The 20,759-nt window shown below is 44.6% G+C and overlaps 1 protein-coding gene across 6 annotated transcripts; it reads right to left on the bottom strand.

Moving 5' to 3' along the window:
- Window positions 1-19: 19 nt before the first annotated feature.
- On the bottom strand, window positions 20-18,935 carry LOC124191267. Of its 6 annotated transcripts, XM_046584387.1 has the most exons (13): window positions 18,612-18,775; window positions 18,146-18,341; window positions 8,899-9,011; window positions 7,411-7,512; window positions 7,006-7,203; window positions 4,988-5,298; window positions 4,493-4,724; window positions 3,953-4,349; window positions 2,495-2,756; window positions 2,167-2,402; window positions 1,419-1,861; window positions 769-1,008; window positions 20-695 (listed from the first exon to the last, which is right to left on the bottom strand). In XM_046584387.1, the coding sequence occupies exons 7-13, from the start codon at window positions 4,495-4,497 to the stop codon at window positions 590-592; spliced, it is 1,689 nt and encodes a 562-aa protein (XP_046440343.1). In that variant the 5' UTR covers window positions 4,498-4,724; window positions 4,988-5,298; window positions 7,006-7,203; window positions 7,411-7,512; window positions 8,899-9,011; window positions 18,146-18,341; window positions 18,612-18,775; the 3' UTR covers window positions 20-589. The 6 variants fall into 6 exon arrangements, with proteins under 6 accessions (XP_046440343.1, XP_046440345.1, XP_046440347.1 ...); XM_046584389.1 differs by having other exon boundaries at window positions 769-1,005; window positions 4,493-5,298; window positions 18,612-18,935; XM_046584391.1 differs by having other exon boundaries at window positions 769-999; window positions 4,493-5,298; window positions 18,612-18,776.
- Between the last annotated feature and the right edge of the window lie 1,824 nt (window positions 18,936-20,759).

Here is a 20,759-nt window from a genome sequence, read left to right as displayed (position 1 = left end):
CGTTACTTAAGACGATTGCTTCGTTATTCAATTCGTTGTATTGTTTTTGTTTTCAATTTGGCGGCCAATATTATTATTCATTACTATTTATAATACACAACAATTTCACTCTGTCTTTCTTTCTTCTACACAATCCAGTCACACACTTGTGGCACACAATCACACAACATTCTTCGACGTATCCTCGCGCGATTTCCGTGTTTCCTGCGTGGCTGATTCATTGGCGGTTGTCGTCGTTTTGTTTTGTTTAGGTCGGAATATCATGGCAAGAGTTAATAATTATAAGCGGAGCTGTCAAAATATGTACCGGGAGAGGGGGGTGATTGTATGGGGACGGAAACGAATTAACACAAGGCCGCGGTTATTACACGAGGAGCGTCTGATATTTCCTTTTTTTCTTCTTCATCTCTCGAATGCTGGGGGGGGAATTGTTGCTTGTAGGAAGCGGATGATCGACTCGTTATTGTGATATGATTTTTGAGTCTAAAAATCGATACAAATCATAACGGCGGACGACGGAATAAGTGTCGAAACATTATGAAGGTAATGTGTAAAGGCGAAACAATTTGGGGGAAATTTCGGAATCAAATCAACTCCTCGGCCGCAGTTCGTGGCGTCGCGGGCAGCGGCCGGCCAACGTCACGTAACGGCCGTAGCTGCACTCGGGAGTCCCGCACTTTTTCTCGACGATGCACCTGGTATAGGATAAAGCGCAACAAGATTGGACAAAGCGTTTCAAAATTGAAAAAAAAACGGGAGAAATCTCACCCCCGGTCACGCGCTGAAAAAGTTTCCAGCCCGCGTTTCAAACGGCCGCACAGGTTCTGATGATGATGGTGGCGTGCGGTGGCGGGATTGGCCGCTCTCATTCCGCCGTGGTGGTGTCTGCTGCGTCCGAAATCGTAATCGTGACACTGGCACAAACCGCAGGCCGATCTCTTCCGGCTGCTGGCGACCGGCGTGAAACCCGAAGGGCAACGACATTTGCTCACGTTGCTGCTGCTGCTGCTGTGTCAAAGAGGACGATTGGTTGTAATCAATGAAGTAATTGGAATTATTTCTAGCTCATTCGAAAAAAGGAAAAAAAAAGAAAACGTTGGCGTTGCCATGTCGACGCCAGTTAACCAATGGCAACCCCACCCGCAGTGAAAAGAGTCAAAAGATCAAAAAGAGTCTGTCAAGAGTTTGTCTGTTTCTTGTAACCCGGAAAAAATCTTGTAAGTTTTTAGTTTTTTGAAGAAGACGTTGAGCAGATGCCCGGATAGCAGGTCCTTTTGCGTGTCTACATCAGCTGGCGCAACTAGGACCCGATACTAAACGATTTCAACATGTCAGCAGGATCGTCAGATAGATTATATCGGGGCGGAAGAATCAGTCGACAGTGAAATGAAGGGAATGATTGATGCTCGCATTTTTACTTGGAGGAGTTGGAGCCGGGCAAAGGGCCGCCAAATCGTCGCTTGGCTCCTGCCGAATCTTCTTCTTCGTCTTCTTCGTTACGCGCATGGAATAATAAAGCGGGATCGGGCGAATAAGCCGTGGCAACCCGACCCAGTTGCAGAGACGACGCTGGCAGCGGCGGGTCGTCATGGCGACGGCCTTTCTTCGTCTTGCTGCTCTTGCTGACGTTCTCATGGTGACGACTCGATTTGCCTTCGTCGCTGTTGTTGCTCTCGTCGTGATTATACAACAGAGTAGTCGGAGACGACAGCCGACTCTTGCGGATGACCGGATCGCTGATGTACGGCTCCGTCCGCGGCATCAGGTCGCTGTTGCGGCCGACGCATTCGCAGGCCGTGTGGTTCTCAAACGACAGCCGAGTCACGGTCCTCTTGGTCTCCGATCCAGTCATCGTCAACACCTGAATGATTCATTCGCCAGTCGTTAAAAAAATAAAAGGTTTAAACATTTAACTTAATTATCTCATAAACGAAGGGGAGGAAATCAGTTTGGGCAATCGTGGGACAGAAAAAACAACTCAAAGAATTTGGGTCCCAGACAGAACAGACGGGCAGACATGTGAGCGATACCAGACTGGCTGTGGAGCAAAAAAAAGAGCGGAGTCTGTATCGTCACCAAAGATCTCGATGACGGCCAACAAAGTCCCCCCACTTCGTTTTGGGAAAATGGTTTTGGACACGGAAGAATAAAAATGAATGGACTTACGAAAAATGGCAGCGAGACGGACTCGATGTGCGAGGCAGAGCAGATTTTCGAGTCGTCGGTGCAGCATCCAGTTTCGTCGGAGCATCGGTGGAGCCAAGTGCAGGCCGGCAGGTAGCGGACGTTGGGAGCGGCCTCGTGCTGCTGGCGCACGTAAATCAACCGCAAGGCCGGAGTGGAGCAGCCGGCGCTGGCCATCCGCTGGATGTGTTTCTTCACCTCCACCGCTTCCTCTTCTGCTAATCATCACATCCGTTACGCCATTAACAACCAAATCGAAACAAAATTGGAAACAAAATGGGAAAGAGCAAAACAAAAACGGCCGACTGACTTTCATCTCGGAAAATGTTGTCCGTCTTCTTGTTGTACTGGTAGTGCCCTTGGTTGTTGAGTTGTTGTTCTTCCTCTTCCTCCTTTTGCTGTTGCATCACCGTCTTCACCTTCCGGCTTTTGATCCTCCTGGCCTTGAGTCTTTCCTTGGCTTCGCTGATCGTCAACGTGACTTTGCCGCCCGTCGATTCCATTCCGGCATCCGCATTCCGGCCAACCGCGCTGGGACCGACGGTCGTCACTCTCTCATCTCCGTCCACTACCTGCGAGAGCGCCATAGAAATATTGATTTAAGATTGACTATAGTTGAATTCGTTCACACGCCAGTGAATGGAAATAAAAAAGAAAAAACCTTTTCCATTCACAAAGAGGATAGCGACGTGACCGTTTGATATTTATTGCGATTCCTCCCCCCAGGACCTTTTTTGTCGGCTGTCGCATTCAAAAAACTAAAAATTCCCTTTACCGATAAAGTGTCTGTGCATTGGGACGAAAAGGGTCATCCTAGTAAATCTAATTCAATCGCCTGTGTAAAAACCGTTTAGTTTACGAGGCCACAGCAGGAGCAACGAGAAATAATCATTTAAACTTTCTTTATCAACGGAATCGCCCGTTTCGGGTGGATTCACTCACATGGCAAAGTCTGGGTCAATAATGTCGCTGATTTTGACATTGTCCCGCTCCTGATTTACGACCGGAAACATTAATCCACGTGTATATAGTAGTCCACCCTTTTTCTATTTCTAGATTTTGCGTTGAACCCCCGTGATGGACTTATGGACGTACTAATGGGCGGTGGTCAACTCTCGGGGCGGAGTGTTTTCTCTACCCCCCTTTAAATCCCAGACGTTTTTTAACTTGTCCAACAATTCCAGAGTTAAATCTCTTCAATGGAGACACTGGGGGGCGCTCAGAGAGCAGTCAATCAAAGAAATGAAAAGATCCATCCATCCCAAAAGGCAATATAAAAGAGAAATAGAAGAAGAAGAAACGGAACTAAAAATAGATGCTGGAGAGAAGGGGGGCGGTCACTTTCTTGTTTTGTTTGTCGTTTTCTGGCTGACTGCTGGGAAATAATGTCCAAAGTGAATAGCAACCGGCATTTGTCGACTGTACACACACACACAGAGGACAGGGTAGAAAGAGAGAGAAAAAAAGGTCAACAACGGGGGGTGTGTGTGTATCTGAAATGCGCCTAACTGGTGTCCCTAGAGTGAGCGTGTGTGGCCTCACCTGATTTCACTTGAAATAAAAAGAATCCAGCACATTCCTCAACTTGTATATATATTCCCCCTCAATAGATATATATTCCCCAATCTGGATGCAGTGCGCGCTTTTGTTTTATGCCTTTACGACGATTGTCCCAAAAGTTGCCCCCAACGGATGCCATTGGCATTGAGAATTCAATTGTTTCTGTGCTTCTTATTCTTTCGCCCCTTATGTTGGCCGCGCTACGTACCTCTTCCAGGGATTCGTCAGTAGTCGACGGATCGGTCCAAGTGGATGTCGCTGTGCTGCTGGACGGACGGGCCGAGGAGGTCGTGACCTTTGCGCTGCTGCTGCTGCTGCTGAAATTGTTGCTATTCCGCCGGTTGCTCTGGTCGAGCCGCTGGAGCCAAATGCGCTGGAAGTGCGGAAGGCGGCTCAGATCTTTGAGCGACTCCTCGGAGAAGGCGGCCGCCGACAGCAGGAATTGCCCAGGTAAAAGCAACAACAACAACAACACCGTCGTCGTCGTTGTTGCGCTCCTCATTTTCTTGGAGATACGCGCTGGTTCTTCTCTCGGCCGATTGGGAAAAAAAACGGAACGAACGGCACTTGCGCGATACGAGAACAACGATAAGAGCGAACGGCACCTTGTCCAGACACAAACAACACAAACAAGCAGATTATTAAAAACAACACGAAAAAAAACCCAGTCGTCGTCGCCCAGCCAACAGAAAAAATAACAACGTCAGGACAGGACAACGTCTTCTTTCAAACTGATTGACCTTCTTACAGCATTGCCACTAGAAAAAGCCAAACTGCCCTTCTCTTCTTCTTCTTCTTTCATGAGTGGCTGCTGCTGCTGAGGCTGTGGGTGCCGCATCGAGTGGTGGTGGTGGTGGTGGTCGAGCCCCGGGTCGGGAGGTCGCTGTTCCCTGCTGGCCGGCCCACACTGTTTCTCTTCTTGTTTGTCTGAGATGTGCGTATTATTATTGGGGGCCGCGCCGCTTCTACTTATATCGCCCCTTCCATTCAGAAAGAAAAAGAAGAAGAAGAGAGTTATGTGGACAACTGTACAGGGGGGGCCAGCATCAATTTTGAAATATAAGAAAAAATAAAGGTCGGGCAGTCAAAATGTTATCCTACACCATCAAAGTGTTGCAACAAAATTTATCGGTCGGGCGATTCGCGGAAAATGGCGAAACGCTCTCCCGACTGGCCATTGCCAATAACTCTCTGGTGATGGCGGTGTGTTGGCTTCTCATACTCGGCATTCCCGTCTATCTACCTGGGGCCGCTGGCCAAGCATCGCAGGTGAACCGCTGGGTTGGCGCTGGGCTATCTCGACTTTCAATCAGAAGAAGAAGAAGACAGCTAGGGGAAGACTCCCCGCGATCACTTGCACAAGAGCCACAGAACAACACACAGACGACGGGAAAAAAAAAGAAAAAAGAAAAAGTTCGGCACTCGATCGCCGTTTTCTTGGCTTATGGTGGCGACGGCGGCGGCTCTCAGGATCCTTTACTCTGACGGTGGTCTGCGCCGAAGGTTATATAAACAGCACACAAGACAGACACAGCAGACGCTGTGCGTGGTTATCTGTACAAAAAGGGAAAAAGAAAGAAAGAAAGAAAGTCATCATCGTGTGTGTCACAGCTCGGTCGCATGAGTTATTATCTATTCGCCTTTCTATATCTTTTCTCTTCCCGTCTAGGAATTCCGACGGACACCTTCCCAAGGACACCGGCGATCGACAAACCAAAATCGAAAACGGACCCAAACGCGCGATATTTGAACGTTATTCCCTCCTGGCTGCGCTGTTGGTTGGATGATTTATTTCCAACGAGGATTTCACGCCTGGCGATCATCATCAACTGGGGATGGGATTGGGAAACCTTCCTTGTTTTTCCCTCCTTTGAGTTCATTCTTATCGGTCCATCATCTCCTGAGCCACTAATTGGGTGGAGTTGCGGTGGACAGACGACATGACGCCACCAGAAAAAACAAATCCCCCCCGCCTTTTTACATTCACTTATAAGCAACTGGATAAGAAGAGGGGGGAAAAAAACTTATCGCCCATTCACTCGGCTTGATCTTCCTATTTTTTTTTTTTCTATATTTGTGTTATATAACATTCAGTCGCATCCGTCCCCCCCTTGTATAAATAGCTCTTGTCCCCTTGATGGATGTAGACAAACTTCTTGATATGGCCGACATATTTTTCGTCTTTGGCTGGGAAAATTGAAATATCTCAGTCTGTAATTAGTCTAGAGTGAAAGGCACAGCCACTCTCTAGCCAAATGTATAAACAGCCAGTAATAGATAGCCGCAGTTCCATGGGAAGAGGAAAAAAAAACAGCACTCAACATGTAGGATACATCTGTGACTTATTGAGTATCCATCATCTCATTTCTCTTCTCCCCCTACCATTTCGACTGATCCAGGATATAGACTAGGCAATTCAATAGAGAGAGAAAGAGAGACTATAAAAGGACGTCAAAGGAAAAACCCAAAAAAGAATCGATTCTGCGCTGTTTTTAATAGGAGCAGCGCAACGCCGGGATGATGGATCACCTGTAGGGCTCCCGCTCTCTTTTATGTATCCCAGCGCACGTCCATATTAATTAGATATACCTTATAGTCCCTCTACTGTATATAACTCTTCATCTACAACAAACACCAACCAATCAATCATCCCCCCTCCAGCTCCAGCTCCAGCTCCCAAGGCTTTTGTGAGATTCTTTCGTTCCGGGAAAGGCTGTGTCTCTATAAGGCAGAGATTGAGCTGCCTAATGTTTACCGACTGAAATCACCGACCGACCAGAAACAGCAGGGGGATTCATCCTCCAGCCTCACGCCCGATTGGACTCGTGGGGGGCCGGGATGGAAGGCGGGAGCAACGACACAATTGAGCAGCAGCCACCGTGTCGATCGAGTGTCACAACTTTTTTTTTCTTCCGTACGAGGAGGTGCCGGCGTGCGTGGCTGGTCCTAAAATTTCTACTTTGCTTTAAAGTGTTCAAAGTTAAAATATTTTTGAATTCGATTGTTTAACCCACAGACAAAGCTGTGAGGTACAAAATTGGGCCTGATCTGCAGTCGTCTACACTAAGTTATTAAATTTTCAATTTTAAGTTTCCCATTTCGATTGATTATTTAATGAGCCCTTTTACTGGGTCAACGAAAATGGCAAGAGAAAACAGTTCCATTAAACCGCCTAGCTCAGGAACAATCGTAGTCCGCAACGATTTATAATCAACGCCTAGAAACAGCCATAAAGGAAGAATAGAAATAAATTTTTCCTACCGTTAAGCCTAGGAAATACGGCCAGGTATCCGCAAATGCCCTATCCACAGAATAGTTAAATACTCCAGGCAGTATAGGAAAAAAAAAAGGCGTCCGGCGTTCTCGTGAGTTACACGAAGAATTTACAGAAAGGGAAAGAAGAGATAGGTAACTCGGCAGGCATTGTTGGTTTCTCCAATCAAGAGTGATGCTGTTTATCTAAAAAATAAAAATAAAAAATGGGTAACGATTAAATTTGACAGAAACAAGTACAAGGAAAGGTTGAAAATGAGATAGTGGGTAAGCCCTACTTATCAATAAACAGTAGACTTTAAGGTTTCCTTGAAATACACTGCATTTATGTGAATCATGTATCATTCAAATACCTAGTAGGTTGTCACTGAAATAAATAACGAAAAACATTACCCAAGCTTGATGATTCTGAGATTGTTGGTGATGACAGGTCAACACCAACACAAGCAAAACTTGCATATCTTGAAGTTATGATGGCTGGCTCTGGTCTCACATCTGCACAAAGAAATAGGTTACAAAGTGCAAACAAACTGCCATGCATCAACAGAGGGAATGGGGCTCACATGGCAAATGCTAGACAGGAATAACTAACATTTCACAATTTTGGAACCGGTTTAACTTTTCCATTTAAACTCCCATAATAATTCTATTTGTATTCTTTTAATAAATTCAGTTTGTATTAAGTTATTCCATAAATAGACGCGACCAAAAAGTTGACACGATCGTCCCTTTTACAAAACTTGTAGACAAAGCAGACGAAACTTTTCTTTAATTAGCTCTGCTCAAGATATCGATAGAATTTTTTATTTTTATTTCCAATTTATAATCGAAGATTAAAAATCCTTGGAATTACTCTATTCCTGGCTGATTATATTTTGAATTCGAGAGAAAGACAACAGGCTGGATGTTAAATGTCCCGATTTCGTCACGGGCCACGGCATTTTCCCGATGAACGGATCCTGTCCAGCGCAGCGGGGGGCAAGGATCGTATTTTTGACATCAAACAGTTCCACGACACTGCCGTCAAGCCTATTTGAAATGTTTTCTTCCGTGAAATGTTCAGTCGGCGGCAGCAGCCAGTCATACTGTTTATTTATACAAGCTTGTGCACGACGCATATCTATCGCTTTCAATCCAAGCGGATTATACCGGGAACCTATACAAATCATCGGCAAGGTATTTTCCAAATTCAAAACGAAACGACTTGTACGGCACTGGCGAAACAGGAATGAAATAACATCCCAAAATGTTTGTATGCGCGTCTTGAAACCGGATAATATGTCCTGGTGCACGCTTGGAGTAATTTTGATTAGAAATACACATTCAATTCAACTGATTTTACTTTTATTTGTGCAAAGCGGAGCTTTTGCATTAGACTTGATGTCCGGGAAGAAATCCTTTAATGAGATATGCTCCCAACCGTCTCATTCGCGTGATTGAATGATGATGGTTAATAAGTCATTAGAGCCTCCTCCTTCAGTTGCGTCATTATTATATATCTAATAGGGACATAAAAAGTAATGTGTCTTTTGGATACAGTTGCCGGATGATGTTGCCCTCCCCCCATCAGCTGGACATTGTAACAACGTAAATACACAGCCGCGCTATACTCCGGACGGGATTCTGCCCATATAGCCATAGGCTATCAGATGCGTTGTTCCGGCCCTGATTGAAGGACTTGACTGCACTTGGTCGGTGGTGGATGGATGAAGGATCGATCAGGTCAAGGAGGACGACGTCCACCAGCTTTTTTTTTCTCCCTACATCCCTGTATCCCAGCACCATATTCTATTGATCTTGTAAATGACGTGAGTCAAACAGTTCCAATCCGGTGGATGCCACTGAGACGAACCTCCTTCTCAAATTTTCTACCTAACTTACCGCAACTTGTCGTGAGAGTTTCTCCGTGTTTTTGAATTGGGCTGCGCTGCCGGCCAATCTGCATTTCCCAGCAATAGATGGCAGTCAGGCCAAGGTCCATTTTGTTGTGGCACCTTTAAAAAAGAAAGAAAGAAGAAAAATCAAATCAAAAATCCTCGACTGAATAAGAGATCACATGTCTAGAAAATTGTTAATATTTAATTGACTGGAAAATGGCCAAACACTGGCCTCGCCTTCGAAGCTGGGCACGCAATGATCTTTTTGAATAATCTAGTCATGAAGGTATATAGGTCGGTACGAAGGATTCTCATAGTCTATCAATAATAAAAATAGCTCAGAAGTCTTACAAGTTCAACAAAAAACCGTATAGCAGTGCAGCTACAGACAGCGCAAACAACCCACACAATAAAAAGACGATTTCTCTGTTGTTGTTTTTTTCTCCCCCCTGTTGTGCCATCTCCTATAAATACACCAATAAAACTTGTAGCATTCAATTTTTTGTACATACGCCAGTTATAGGCGGATAGACACAAGGATTTTTCCCACGTCACAAAAGTCCATCATCCTTAGTGAATGACCTTCTATTTACACAAGAGCCTAGATGGCACATGGAGCCTCCATCTATATCACAAGTATTATTAGTTAGAATCTCTTAGATATTATTTGTTATATGGCGAGTATAGAAATAAATAAAGAAGACAAACATTTGAATGATTTCGGACGAGCAGAGCGAATAATAATAATAATAATAATAAAGAGATAGGAAAGATTAGATTTACACTAAGCCTGGCCCATACAACATCCTCTTTGACTGTACAGGGCACCGTGTAGTGTGTACACACACACACACATCGTGTACCGAGAAATAGACCGGGGAGTCGCTGGCTGAATATTGCATAGCCTGTGGTATAGTCAAGATGGATAAAGATATCATGCACTCTCTCTCTGTTATAGACAGACGGCCGGGGGGTAGTGGTGGTGGCGGCCCTCCGGTAAGGATATATTATTGTTGTCATATTCCGACTGTCAGTTGGGCTGCTCCCGCGGTCGAGGGGTGGGCACATCTCGCGTCTTCCATTTATCTGATTGGATTGCCTCTCTACTCCTACAAGTAGCTCGTCCTTATTGTAACCGCCAAACGTAACAGGCATATGCTGCCATACATCCCCAGTTAGGTTACCTAGTAGTTTATAATACATTATTTATACAAGGGATATTAAGTTATATCGGTGTGGCCCATCAATTTGAAATGTTTCAACATCAAATTCTAGATATATCTTGGGTGCTGGAGCGAGAGAAGAATAATCAGGCTAATGGCTCGGCACAGCTCTAATGGAACATACACAAGCGCACTGCAGCACGCGTGTATGTTGGACGTAATCTCACGGCGGCGGCTATAGTCAACAAATCCGTTGTGTTGAAGATATTATAAACATGCTAATACCCATACGATCTATAGCAGAAGAAAAAAAAAGACGAAACATTTCCAGCTCGACAAAAATATCTGGGACGTTGTCCCGCGTCTTTTGTTGCTGCTGTGTATAATATTGATGTTGTGTGTGTATGGGGGGGAGGCTAAAGGACGAGGATTGAGCCAATCTCTTCTGATGAAAGTAATATTTAGTTGTCGAGGGGTTCATCCATTGTACTGCCGCTGCTGCTCTTGGATATTTTTTTTTTCCTGGGGAGGCAAAAAAAAGAAAAAAGAGGCGGCGCTCGGCGCTGATCTTGCCAATGACACAATGGCAACTATTACTTGTCCCCTCACATGTACAGTATAAATCCATATAGCTTCTTCTTCTCTATTAGCTCCGGCAGCCCAGCCCAGCCCAGGATCGATGGCTAAATGACAGAAATTTGATTCGACATCAAAGAAAGAGTTTTCCCTTTTCTCCGTGTGTGTACGCGGACTCGAGATCCGCCCAGACCATTTTCGGATTTATTGATTTTCATCCGAATCTTTATTAGAGAAACTCTCTGCCGGGCTTGTAAGTATATCTATAAGGAAGAAGGACGACGACTACACTTGGTATCAGATATTTCATCCAATATAGTGCGCAGCACACGTATCGAGATTATAGACTTGATTGTCCGCAAATCAAAATCTTTTTTTCTACATTCGCTAAACCTTGCTAAATATATAGCTCCGTATTATACTAGTCTATACTTCTAGGGGTGTATACATGTCTGATGATGTTTTCTTCGGTTCTCTCTGGAGCGTTGGGTATATGTATACGGCACTCTCACGTTGCGGTCGTGATGTCCTCAGCTGTTGAGTGCCAAGTTTTCATCCGGCACGCAACACGCCGTCACATCGTCGTCGGCCCCTCCCTGTATATACGTGTACACGCGTTGGAACCTACCAACTTCTGCAGCAGCATTAAGAGTCCATCAAAAGAAAAAGGATGGCCAATAAATAGTTGATGCCATCAATCGTAATGTGCCAATTCAACTGGAGTCTATTTGCCTTCATCTTTAAGGCCGTTGCCGCAGGTGAGTTGACTGGCGGCTCAATCTGGCCGATTCGAAAGAAAACCAAAAACCAAAAAACAAAAAGCAGTTCAACGTGAAACATGTTATCTCTCGGCCTATTTAAGCTGTGCTGCTGGATGGTATATGGGCCAACAGCATCACCAATCAATACGCTATGTTGGAAGAGGGGAGGCGGCGGCGGTGGGCTTGTGCCGGGTTGGAGGGAGCTTTTTTTTATTATATATAACTGCGCTGCACAGACGGAACATCTCAGGATCGGGAGAGAGAGAGAAAAAGGGCTGTGCGTGCTGCAACTCCGTTGAGACTCTTTCCTTCCATGCCCGCCCGTGTCTCTCTAAAATATCGAAGCCCAAAAAAAGAACAGGATCAGCCAGACTCTTTTCTCTTCTTTTATTTTCTTTATTCGTGTCCTCTGCTGTGGTTGTTTCCTTTCTAGCGAATTTTTCGCTCTTTTCATACGACTAGATACATTCCCGATCGGATATGTAATTCCGCCATCAAGAGATGCGCGGTGCCGATGTTTTGACGGGTCGATTCCCGCTACGGGAAGCCTCACAACCACCACCGCGAACTGGATTCGCTCCTTTTTTTCCCATATTCCATCAAGCCATTCGTTTTTATTTTTTCGTTTTGGCGCAGATTCAATAGGGTGAACAGTTCTACAGGCCAAAATGGCTGCTTTGTTTGTATTGATGTAAGAAGAAAGAAAATAAAGGATCCTTTCGCTTGCGGACGTCCCCACTCGGCAGCAAGAGTATACTACATTATGGATCCTGACGTTGTCTATTTACGGCCAGCAGCAAATCAATGGCAGCGTAATGCACTCCATCGACATGCACATCGGCGCAGTGTGTACAACAAGAAACAACCCCCCAAAAAGAAGTGACTTTCTTTCGATCGGTTTTGGCGAATGCGTATAGATGCCCAACAGGCTACTACTATACAACCACCGGCAGAGCGTTACGTAACGGAGCGTATTATGCAATAGGCCCAGCCAAAAGGCTATACGTGTTGTTTCACTAGCCCAAAAATAAAAATAAAAATCAATAAAGTGAGTAAAGTCCAACATTCTTCTTCTAAAGAAAAGGGGGGATTCCAACTCCTATCTATGCGCCCGGTCTGGAGCTAATTAGCTTTGATCCTGTTGAGCAAAGGCGCATCCGAACGACATGCGCGTCATCATTCGTACAAAAGTAAATAAGCAGAAGGAGGATACGGTATATATAGAGAAACGGGGTATGGGCAACTACTCTCTTTTGTCACTTTTATGAGCCGTTAGTCGGCCGGCCCCAGGCTATCAAATCAGAATCAAAGCAATACAATTTAGTCTACACACACACACACACACATCGACAGGAGCCCAGCAGCAGTCGGCCTCAGCACACGAGGACGTGAGGGACGGTGGAGAGCGCACGCCAACACACAAAATCACCGGACTGGAAAATAGCCGTTCGTCACAGCCCCCCCACTCGAATCATCATCGTCTCTGATTAACCACTTTTGTTTCTATAACGACGAGGTACTCCTGTCGACTGATTGGATGATTTGCACTGCGGATAAATTCTTATGTTGGGCCATTTAGCTATTCGCTGGAAAATAGGACCAATCAGATTGTATGCGCATCACTCATCTGCGAGTTATTTCTACACCAGAGGAGAGACTGTTGTGCTGAGTGAGATGAAAGACGAATCGGATCTAAATTTTAATTGTCGAGTATCGCAGGAGACAAAAAGTTGAAGCTGATGCGAGCGAGGAAGAGGAGAGAGAAACTTGATATAAATCTTGGCTGGCTAAAGCTACAAGTTCACTCCCGCCGGTTTCTTCTGGTTTTCCGGGGGGTCTCATCTCCAACTTTTGTCTTTTTCCTCTACACTTTCAGCTGAAATCTGGGCCATCCATTATAGAGTAGACGTACGCGTCTGAAACGTCTGAAACCATCCGACTAAGCTTAATAAAACGACAGAGTGAAGCAGTTCCTTATTCCGACTCTTCTATTCCATCAACTGTTTCCCACCGTTTAGACTTAAAAAAAATAAATAAAAAAAAGTTTGCCCACCAAATTCAATCCGATCTCAACATCACAGATGATGCGAGATGCAATATCAAAAGTCGAGTTTCCTTTCTATTCCGTGATGCAGGGCTGCTGCAACACGCGACGCTCTTTTATTCCGTCGTGCGGGTTGGATCGGCCGAGAGACCCAACGGCGGATCGATGGTCGTAGACTCCATGGCACCGACGCCGCGGCGAATGAATGGAAATTTCCCCAATCATCAAACAACGGACCGGTGAACTCTGCATTTCAAAATAGAAATACAAAAAAAGCGCGGCGACCTCCCCAATGAATAATATTCCCAGCATCATCGACGAGACGAGAGAAATGGAAAAAAAAAACAAAAAAAAAACAAAACAGAATCGATCAAACGGCAGCAGCACGTCGATGTGGGGTCCCGACCGATAAATCAATACCCCACACCGTTGCAAACGGAACCCCACCACCACCACCGCCCCGCCGCCCGGGCTCTACATGCTGGCAAATTGTGTCCAATTGATTGCAGTCGCTTGCTGATCAAGTCTTAAAAACGGAGGGGAATGACTTTTTTTTTATTTTATTTTCCTTTTGGGTTGGCCAGCATAAGGAAGCGAGAGAGAGTCTTTAATATTAACGAGACTTTCAATTGCTCCCTCCTTTGCAGGAGAAGTAGCACAGCGTCAACTTCTTCAATATGCAGCAAAAGTCACTCGAGTGCTGTCCCCGGCAGGAGCAACTTGACGTCGAGCACCGCACACGGGGCGCAAAAGCAGAGCTGATTATCAATTGGGGGAAATATTATTTGCCATCCAGGCTATACTTATTCGGTGTTTCAATCAAAACGAATGTCCCCGATTTGTTTCATTGACGGACATAACCGCGTCAACCAACTTCCATCATTCAAATAAATAGTCTGATATTATATTATATGTGACGCAATAATGGCAAGCGTATAGTCTGCTGAATATCTCTCCACCCCACTGCTCCCGTATAGTAAATATCCTGCTGGCGTCTAGCACAATAATACAGGAGATGTAGCTTAAAAATATATAAGACGTGGGACTTGTTTCTGTTCCGGCCGCCGTGTCCCACCGGGACCCCCATCAGCATCGGACGTGCTGTAAACACTAAAACGCCCAGCAGGAGCCAGGGCTAATGTTTTCTTCCTTATTCTTTTTTTTTCGTCCAGGGGCCCCCGCGCTATACGTATTATTCTTCTTGTATTATTGCGGCGGCTGCTGCGCTGCTGGGATATTATTGTTGTAATATTTGTTGTTTGGGGAGAAGATTTTATCCTTTTCTTTTACTAATCCGCCCCGTGTCTTATTTTTATCCTATCGTCTTCTTTCTTTTCTTTTCTTTTTTCTCTTGTGCGGATGCCACGCTGGTCAAGTCGTAATAATAAACAAAAAGAACCACCGGCTTCTTCTTCATCTTCTTCACCGTCCACCCCACCTACTCCCCTTTGTAGCACTTTTGCGGATTTGCCCTCACAGTGCGGGACTCCGGGACTCCCGGGCCGGCAGTTTCCCCTTCCTTTTTTAGAATATAGGCTGTTGTTGTTCGTGACAAGAGGATGTGTAGGACAGTCAACTTTCTCGGACCTTTCTTTTTTGTGATGTCCGTCATCAAGGAGATGACAAGAGCCGATACGGGACGTGCTGCGCCGGATGGGGACGGACGAGGTTCAATCTCGAGTTGATGAAAATCCCCAACAGTCCCAACTTTTGTCTCGGCATGTATACTAGTTCAATGCGCCAAGAAATGACCTCATTACTCGACCGCGTTGCGTAATAAAAGAGGAAAAAAACCATCTCAAGTTCAACAATCCAGTCCAGTTGACGATTTGTTATGCTTCGCAGAATTCACGTTAAAGTGAAACATTCACATCACGGCGAATGGGAAATAACATGTTTTTTTTTCACCTCTATTGGGGTTCTTATCGTTGAATTGTAATTGTATTTCTGATACCGGAGACGTTTTTAGATACGTTTGTCGCTAATTCTTTCTACTCGTCTTTTTCTATAAATAGAGGAGCATTGGTCTGCTCTAAGCTGCTTTGGGGGTCCTTTTCTTATTTCACTCTTATCCACTTCGTTTGAGACCCACTGACCACCTGCTCACCTCTCATTCCATAAAAAAATTAAGTTTTTCCTTCCTACGTGCTGCGTCTGTGCTAGCTACTATTCTGGCTTCTATAATAACCCTCAAATCTATAGACAGCTTTAGGCTACCTATCTCTCTTTGAAATACATCGCAAGCAAGGTGGATTAATCATCAAGTTCCAGGGCATTCATCTTCCTGTATAGAGAGGCTATACTATCAGTTTAGAAAGAATCTAGTCGCTAGGAAGCTGCTGCTGCTGCTGCTATCTCGCTCTGTTGTCGGATATTACACAACCCGCAGCTGCTGTCACGGCCGGAAATGATGAAATTAAGAGAAGCATCACGCATTATTAGCGCGGTTCGTCTATTCAATAATATTGGCGGGACCTTGTTAGACTATAGCGGGAAGCTGTCTCCCCATAATGACACTGGCCATCACGCATCGTCTTATAATAGCGCGGGCTGCACATGCATTTTAACGGCCCATATCTCGGCTGATGGATGCTGCGGTCTATATTATATTGCATCATTCGCTTTTTTGCGGAAGAGTGATGGCCAGCAGGCCCCCCCCCCCGCCAAGCAGAGCGAAAGAACAAGCACATCATTGCGTGAGTCTTTTCTTTTTTATCGCCCAGCAGCCCGAAACAACTAAACAGCGACACTACCGAAGCATCTCTCGATGGCGCGCGCCCGTAGTGTACACTACAGCGATGCGTAGTGCTGCGGAGCACAAAAAACCTTTTAGGCCATTAAAAGAATAATGCGCCATCACGTGCATTATACAACTATCCAATGATATGAGCTTCTTCTTCTTCTTCTTTTACAGACACTAATGGAAATGGGAATTGTCTTTCCTGCTGCCTATATATATATATATATACGTAGTATATATGTGTGCGCTGCAGATTTCACTTGTTCCGTCTCGGCCCTGGATTATAACCATCGAGTGTTTCCAACTACACACACTGGACTGCCCAACTAATAGAATGCTCTGCAGTGACACTCTATAATGCAGGATCATCTGCGCAATTGATGCAAAAGGGGTTGCCTGGGCCTCCCCTTTGACGATCGATATCCATTTCGATTTCACCCGGTTATTGCAGCAGCAGCAGCGCAGGGACGGCGGCAGCGCGTGGATGGATCAATCTATTTATAGAATACAAATGTGCATAAAACACACACACACTTCCGGTGCGGAGGGACTTGACAGTTGCTTCTCCAGCTGCCACTTAAAACATTGATCATCCCGGCAACATGCAGCTAAAAGGCAAAGTGCGTAGGGAAAAGTTAGAAATAAAAGTGAAATGGATACGGTACGCATTCCTTTTCAAACGACGACGATGACTATGGAGTTAAATATTCGATAAAAACGTATCGATCGCCCTATACCATCCACTACTCGCGTAATTAATGTTAAAGGGGGTCGTATACTCTCAAACAATCAAGTGGATCTGTGAACTGATATTTGTGGACTGGACATGATCTGCGGCGGTGGATCAGGTGCCGCCCCCACCGAGTGCAACAAGTTGCGTGGGCAGATGACATTGGCCGTGTGTGTTTCTCACAGTCGGCTTCATTCATAGCGGCCCACACATCTTCTTCTTTTGAAAGACAAGAAACGATAAGCCCAGAGGAGGGAGGAACTTTTTAATCAGAAAATAAAAAATCCGGCGGAATATTTTTTGGTTTTGTTTATGGCCCCACTATAATTTCTCCGCACGGCCGGGCATTATAAAAGGCACGCGCGCCTGATTTACATGGATTTTCTGTATACATGTTATACGGCTGGTACGATATAACAACAGCAGGAGCGCAGTGATGATGGCCGCCTTTGGGGAGGAAAGAAGAAAAGGTGATTGAATTCGAATACGGTATTACAACAACAGACTCTGCCGTGCACTGATTGCATCCTCTATATATGTACTCCTCAAGTTCTTCTCTCTACTTGGCCGTCTTTTATTGTGTAGAGGTTACACTATTATTTCCCAGAGTACGTGAACCCATCCCGTAATCATCGCAGAGAGGCAAGGAACCCCAACTTTACGTATATATAGCCTTTAAAAAATCTGCTGTGCGGGGTGCGGTGCCGTTGGAATATCAAGGAGGGGCCTGGGAACAAGTTGCCTTAGAGCTGATGCAGGAGAGCCCAGCTAAAAAAAGGATCGGCGATATTCTATTATGTACGCCCGTCGAGTTAGCCATTTTCAATTGACGAATAATTAGGGAAAAGGGATGCAGATGTTGATCGCATATACCCCAGACGACATGTCTTATTCATTCAACAGTTCACTAATCTGAGCTGCAACTCGGCGAGCAAAGCCCAAAGCAGAGTGCTATTATTCTAGGGGCGTGAATGCGTGATAAACGAGGAAGGTGTCGGTGGGTGGCGGCAGGTCCCTCTCGGTACAAAATGTTTGAATTTCAGTATTTATCTCACAATCAAAGTTGTGAAGTACAAAAACAAGCCTGATCTGCAGTCGTTCGAGTCAAACACAAAAAGGCAAAACAACAAAAGTTCAAGCCAACCACCCAGCTCAGGAATAATCGTATTCCGTAACCATTTATAATCAACGCCAATCAATAATCAAAAAGGGAAGTGTAGAGATAATTTTGTCCTACCTTTAAGCCTGGGAAATACGGCCAGGCATCCACAAATGTTCCATCCGCAGAATTAGTTGAATACGCCATATAGAAAAAGAGCGTCTTCGTGAATACACCCACACACACACATGGGTGTACATGTGAGGACACAGGTGATTTCAAGGGAAGAACTCGACCGACATCGGTAGTTTCTATGAAACGGGATGCTGTTTATCTAAATGAAAAATAAAAAATGGTTTACGAATGATTTCAGCACAAGCAAGAATAAAGAAAAGTTGAAAATGAGACAGTGGATAAACCTTAATTGTTAATAAACAAGAGAACTTGAGGTTTCCATGTTATACACTGCATTTATGCAAGTCATGCATCATTTTAAATATCTGGCAGTTCGCAGGAATAAAAGTAACAGAAACATCATCCTACAGCTAGCGATGATATACTGAGATTGTTGCTGAAAACCAGCACTTGAGCAAAACTTGCATACCTTGTTGTTTCACATTTCACAAATTTTGAACAGGTTGAACTCTATTCAAGCTCCCATAATCATATTATTGGTATTCATAGTTATTTAGTTTTCCTGCTAAACAGCATGAAGTGTGTATCAAGCTTTTCCATAAAGAGATTCGACCAGAGATGACACGATGACCACATTTTTGTTATTTTATTTGCTGGGCTATTTTTCGTGCAGCCACGCACTCAAAATGTGATCGTTCCTTTTTCTTTTTTAAACTTGAATTTGTCTCTTTTTCAAAACTTGTAAGTAAGGTGAGTAATGACTAAACGACAGCAGACGACCCTAATCAATTCTAATTAGCCCTTCGTATAAGCAGCCTAAGATATCGATAGAAATGATTGAAAATCGAGTAATCGACCCGAAAAAAAGTAAAACCATGGTAAAACTTTCCACATAAACTTAAAAATAAGACCCTTCAGTTGGAAGCCAACAGTAAATAATGATTCCTCAAAAGTATCACAAGTCCAACTGTCTGATTAGATCTTGAATATTGAACAAGTAAATGTATTGCGCGGAATATGGATTGGAAAAAAATCACCAAATATAATATCTAGACGTTGTCGTCATGTCTATAGAGCCCGGTGATGTTATTTCGAAATAGTTTGGCCGGGATTCATTTGCCAGACGGTTAAAATGCATGTCTATTGTTTGGCAGTTTCAGTGCCTTTTGTTCATTTGGTTGCACTGCTGCCTCTTCTTTAGCATTTCCTGGTTAAACAAACATCGCAGTAGTGAACTGGGAACGCGGCGTATGTTGGTCTATAAAAGGCGATATATGTGATGCAAGTTCTCTTGTGTTGTGTATGGCCAGCAGACAGTCAGCTCAGCTTTTGTATGTATAGTCTTTGATAGAAGTACATCGGGGTAATATGGACTATGTTGCCTGGCAGCGCATTGGACCAAGACCTGAATAGACGTAAAATCTGGTGTAAAACCTGACGAGCCGAATTGTCCGTACGGCTGTACGTTGCGCAACAACAGCAACTGACTGAAAGGAGACGACAACCTGGACAGCAGCGGAGCCAAAAAGTGCGCCACGGTCGATTCGTTTTTAGTGAGATCAATCCGAGTTATTTATAGAAATCACTACGAGTCCTTTTCCTTTGATTCATCAAACTTTTTCTTTTGTTTGATATTGCAGCAATTCAAGTGCACCAAATGGCACACGCGTGTGGATCCATCCAAGTGGCAAACCATCGATCCTGTCTTCATTAACGCAGACTAAAAACATAATAGCATTACCTGGAAATCTCAGCGGAACTGCTCCGTTATTTTGGGTTTAGCGTTTAGAGTTAACTTTCCATTCAATTAGCAGAGTTAACTACATACAATTCACTGGAATCTGCAACAAATAGTTAAATAGATGTAGTGTTGAAATGCGCCACACTATATACAGTGGCAGCAAATACAGTTGAATTCTATCGATTTCTATCCACTTGAAACAAAGTTTCGTTTGTACTTGGGTGGGAGTATATCGAGTTGGAGCACACAGCAAGGATCTATTCAGTGGACGGATCAATTCAGCAACACGTCCTTGTCGCCACACTATTTGAAAGGACTATTAGCATGAGCTCACCACAGCGTTTAAGTGTGCTGTGTGTGTTACGTGTTGGTTTTTGTTTCAAGTTTCAATTCCAACTGTTTGTCTTTCCGCGGATTGGACTCGTGACAGTATCACCTCACCTAATCTACCTTTTTATTGGGTTCGGTCCCATATAGTATATTGAGAGACGGCAGCCAATGTATTATTATTATTATCAGCGCTGATGCTCCGCATGCATGCAGGCGACCTGATTGGCACCGCTATAAAGCGGATATCCGCCAGCCTATATCGGGACAACAAGATCTTCTTATGCAAGTTGTGGGAGCGGACCCGTCGCCCTGTCGGGCGTGTACAATCTAAGAGAGCATATCTATACATGTACATGTTCTGCTAGGTCTCCTCCTAATTCTTGGCACGACCATACACTCGAATTTATTACAGGCCAGAGGCTTATTTAGTCCTATAGATGTGTGTACTGTACACACTGAACTGCTGCACGTGCTGGGATTCTCCGGTGTGGTAATTCCCGTTTGAGGAGGATTCGTTCAATAGATCAGCAACTTGATGGGAGTCCT

This window comes from Daphnia pulex, chromosome 3 (assembly GCF_021134715.1).
Source record: "Daphnia pulex isolate KAP4 chromosome 3, ASM2113471v1".
Classification (NCBI taxonomy): domain Eukaryota; kingdom Metazoa; phylum Arthropoda; class Branchiopoda; order Diplostraca; family Daphniidae; genus Daphnia; species Daphnia pulex.
The sequence above is the reverse complement of the archived record's forward strand: the minus strand, read 5'-3'. Positions and strand labels throughout refer to the sequence as shown.

What these genes read in the sequence shown, in the direction of transcription:
- LOC124191267 (XM_046584387.1), bottom strand. An exon ending in CAACATTTTCCGAGATGAAA is followed by an intron (nt 2,403 to 2,494) that starts GTCAGTCGGCCG and finishes TGTGATGATTAG; the next exon opens with CAGAAGAGGAAGCGGTGGAG. An exon ending in CCCGGCTCCAACTCCTCCAA is followed by an intron (nt 1,009 to 1,418) that starts GTAAAAATGCGA and finishes TCTTTGACACAG; the next exon opens with CAGCAGCAGCAGCAACGTGA.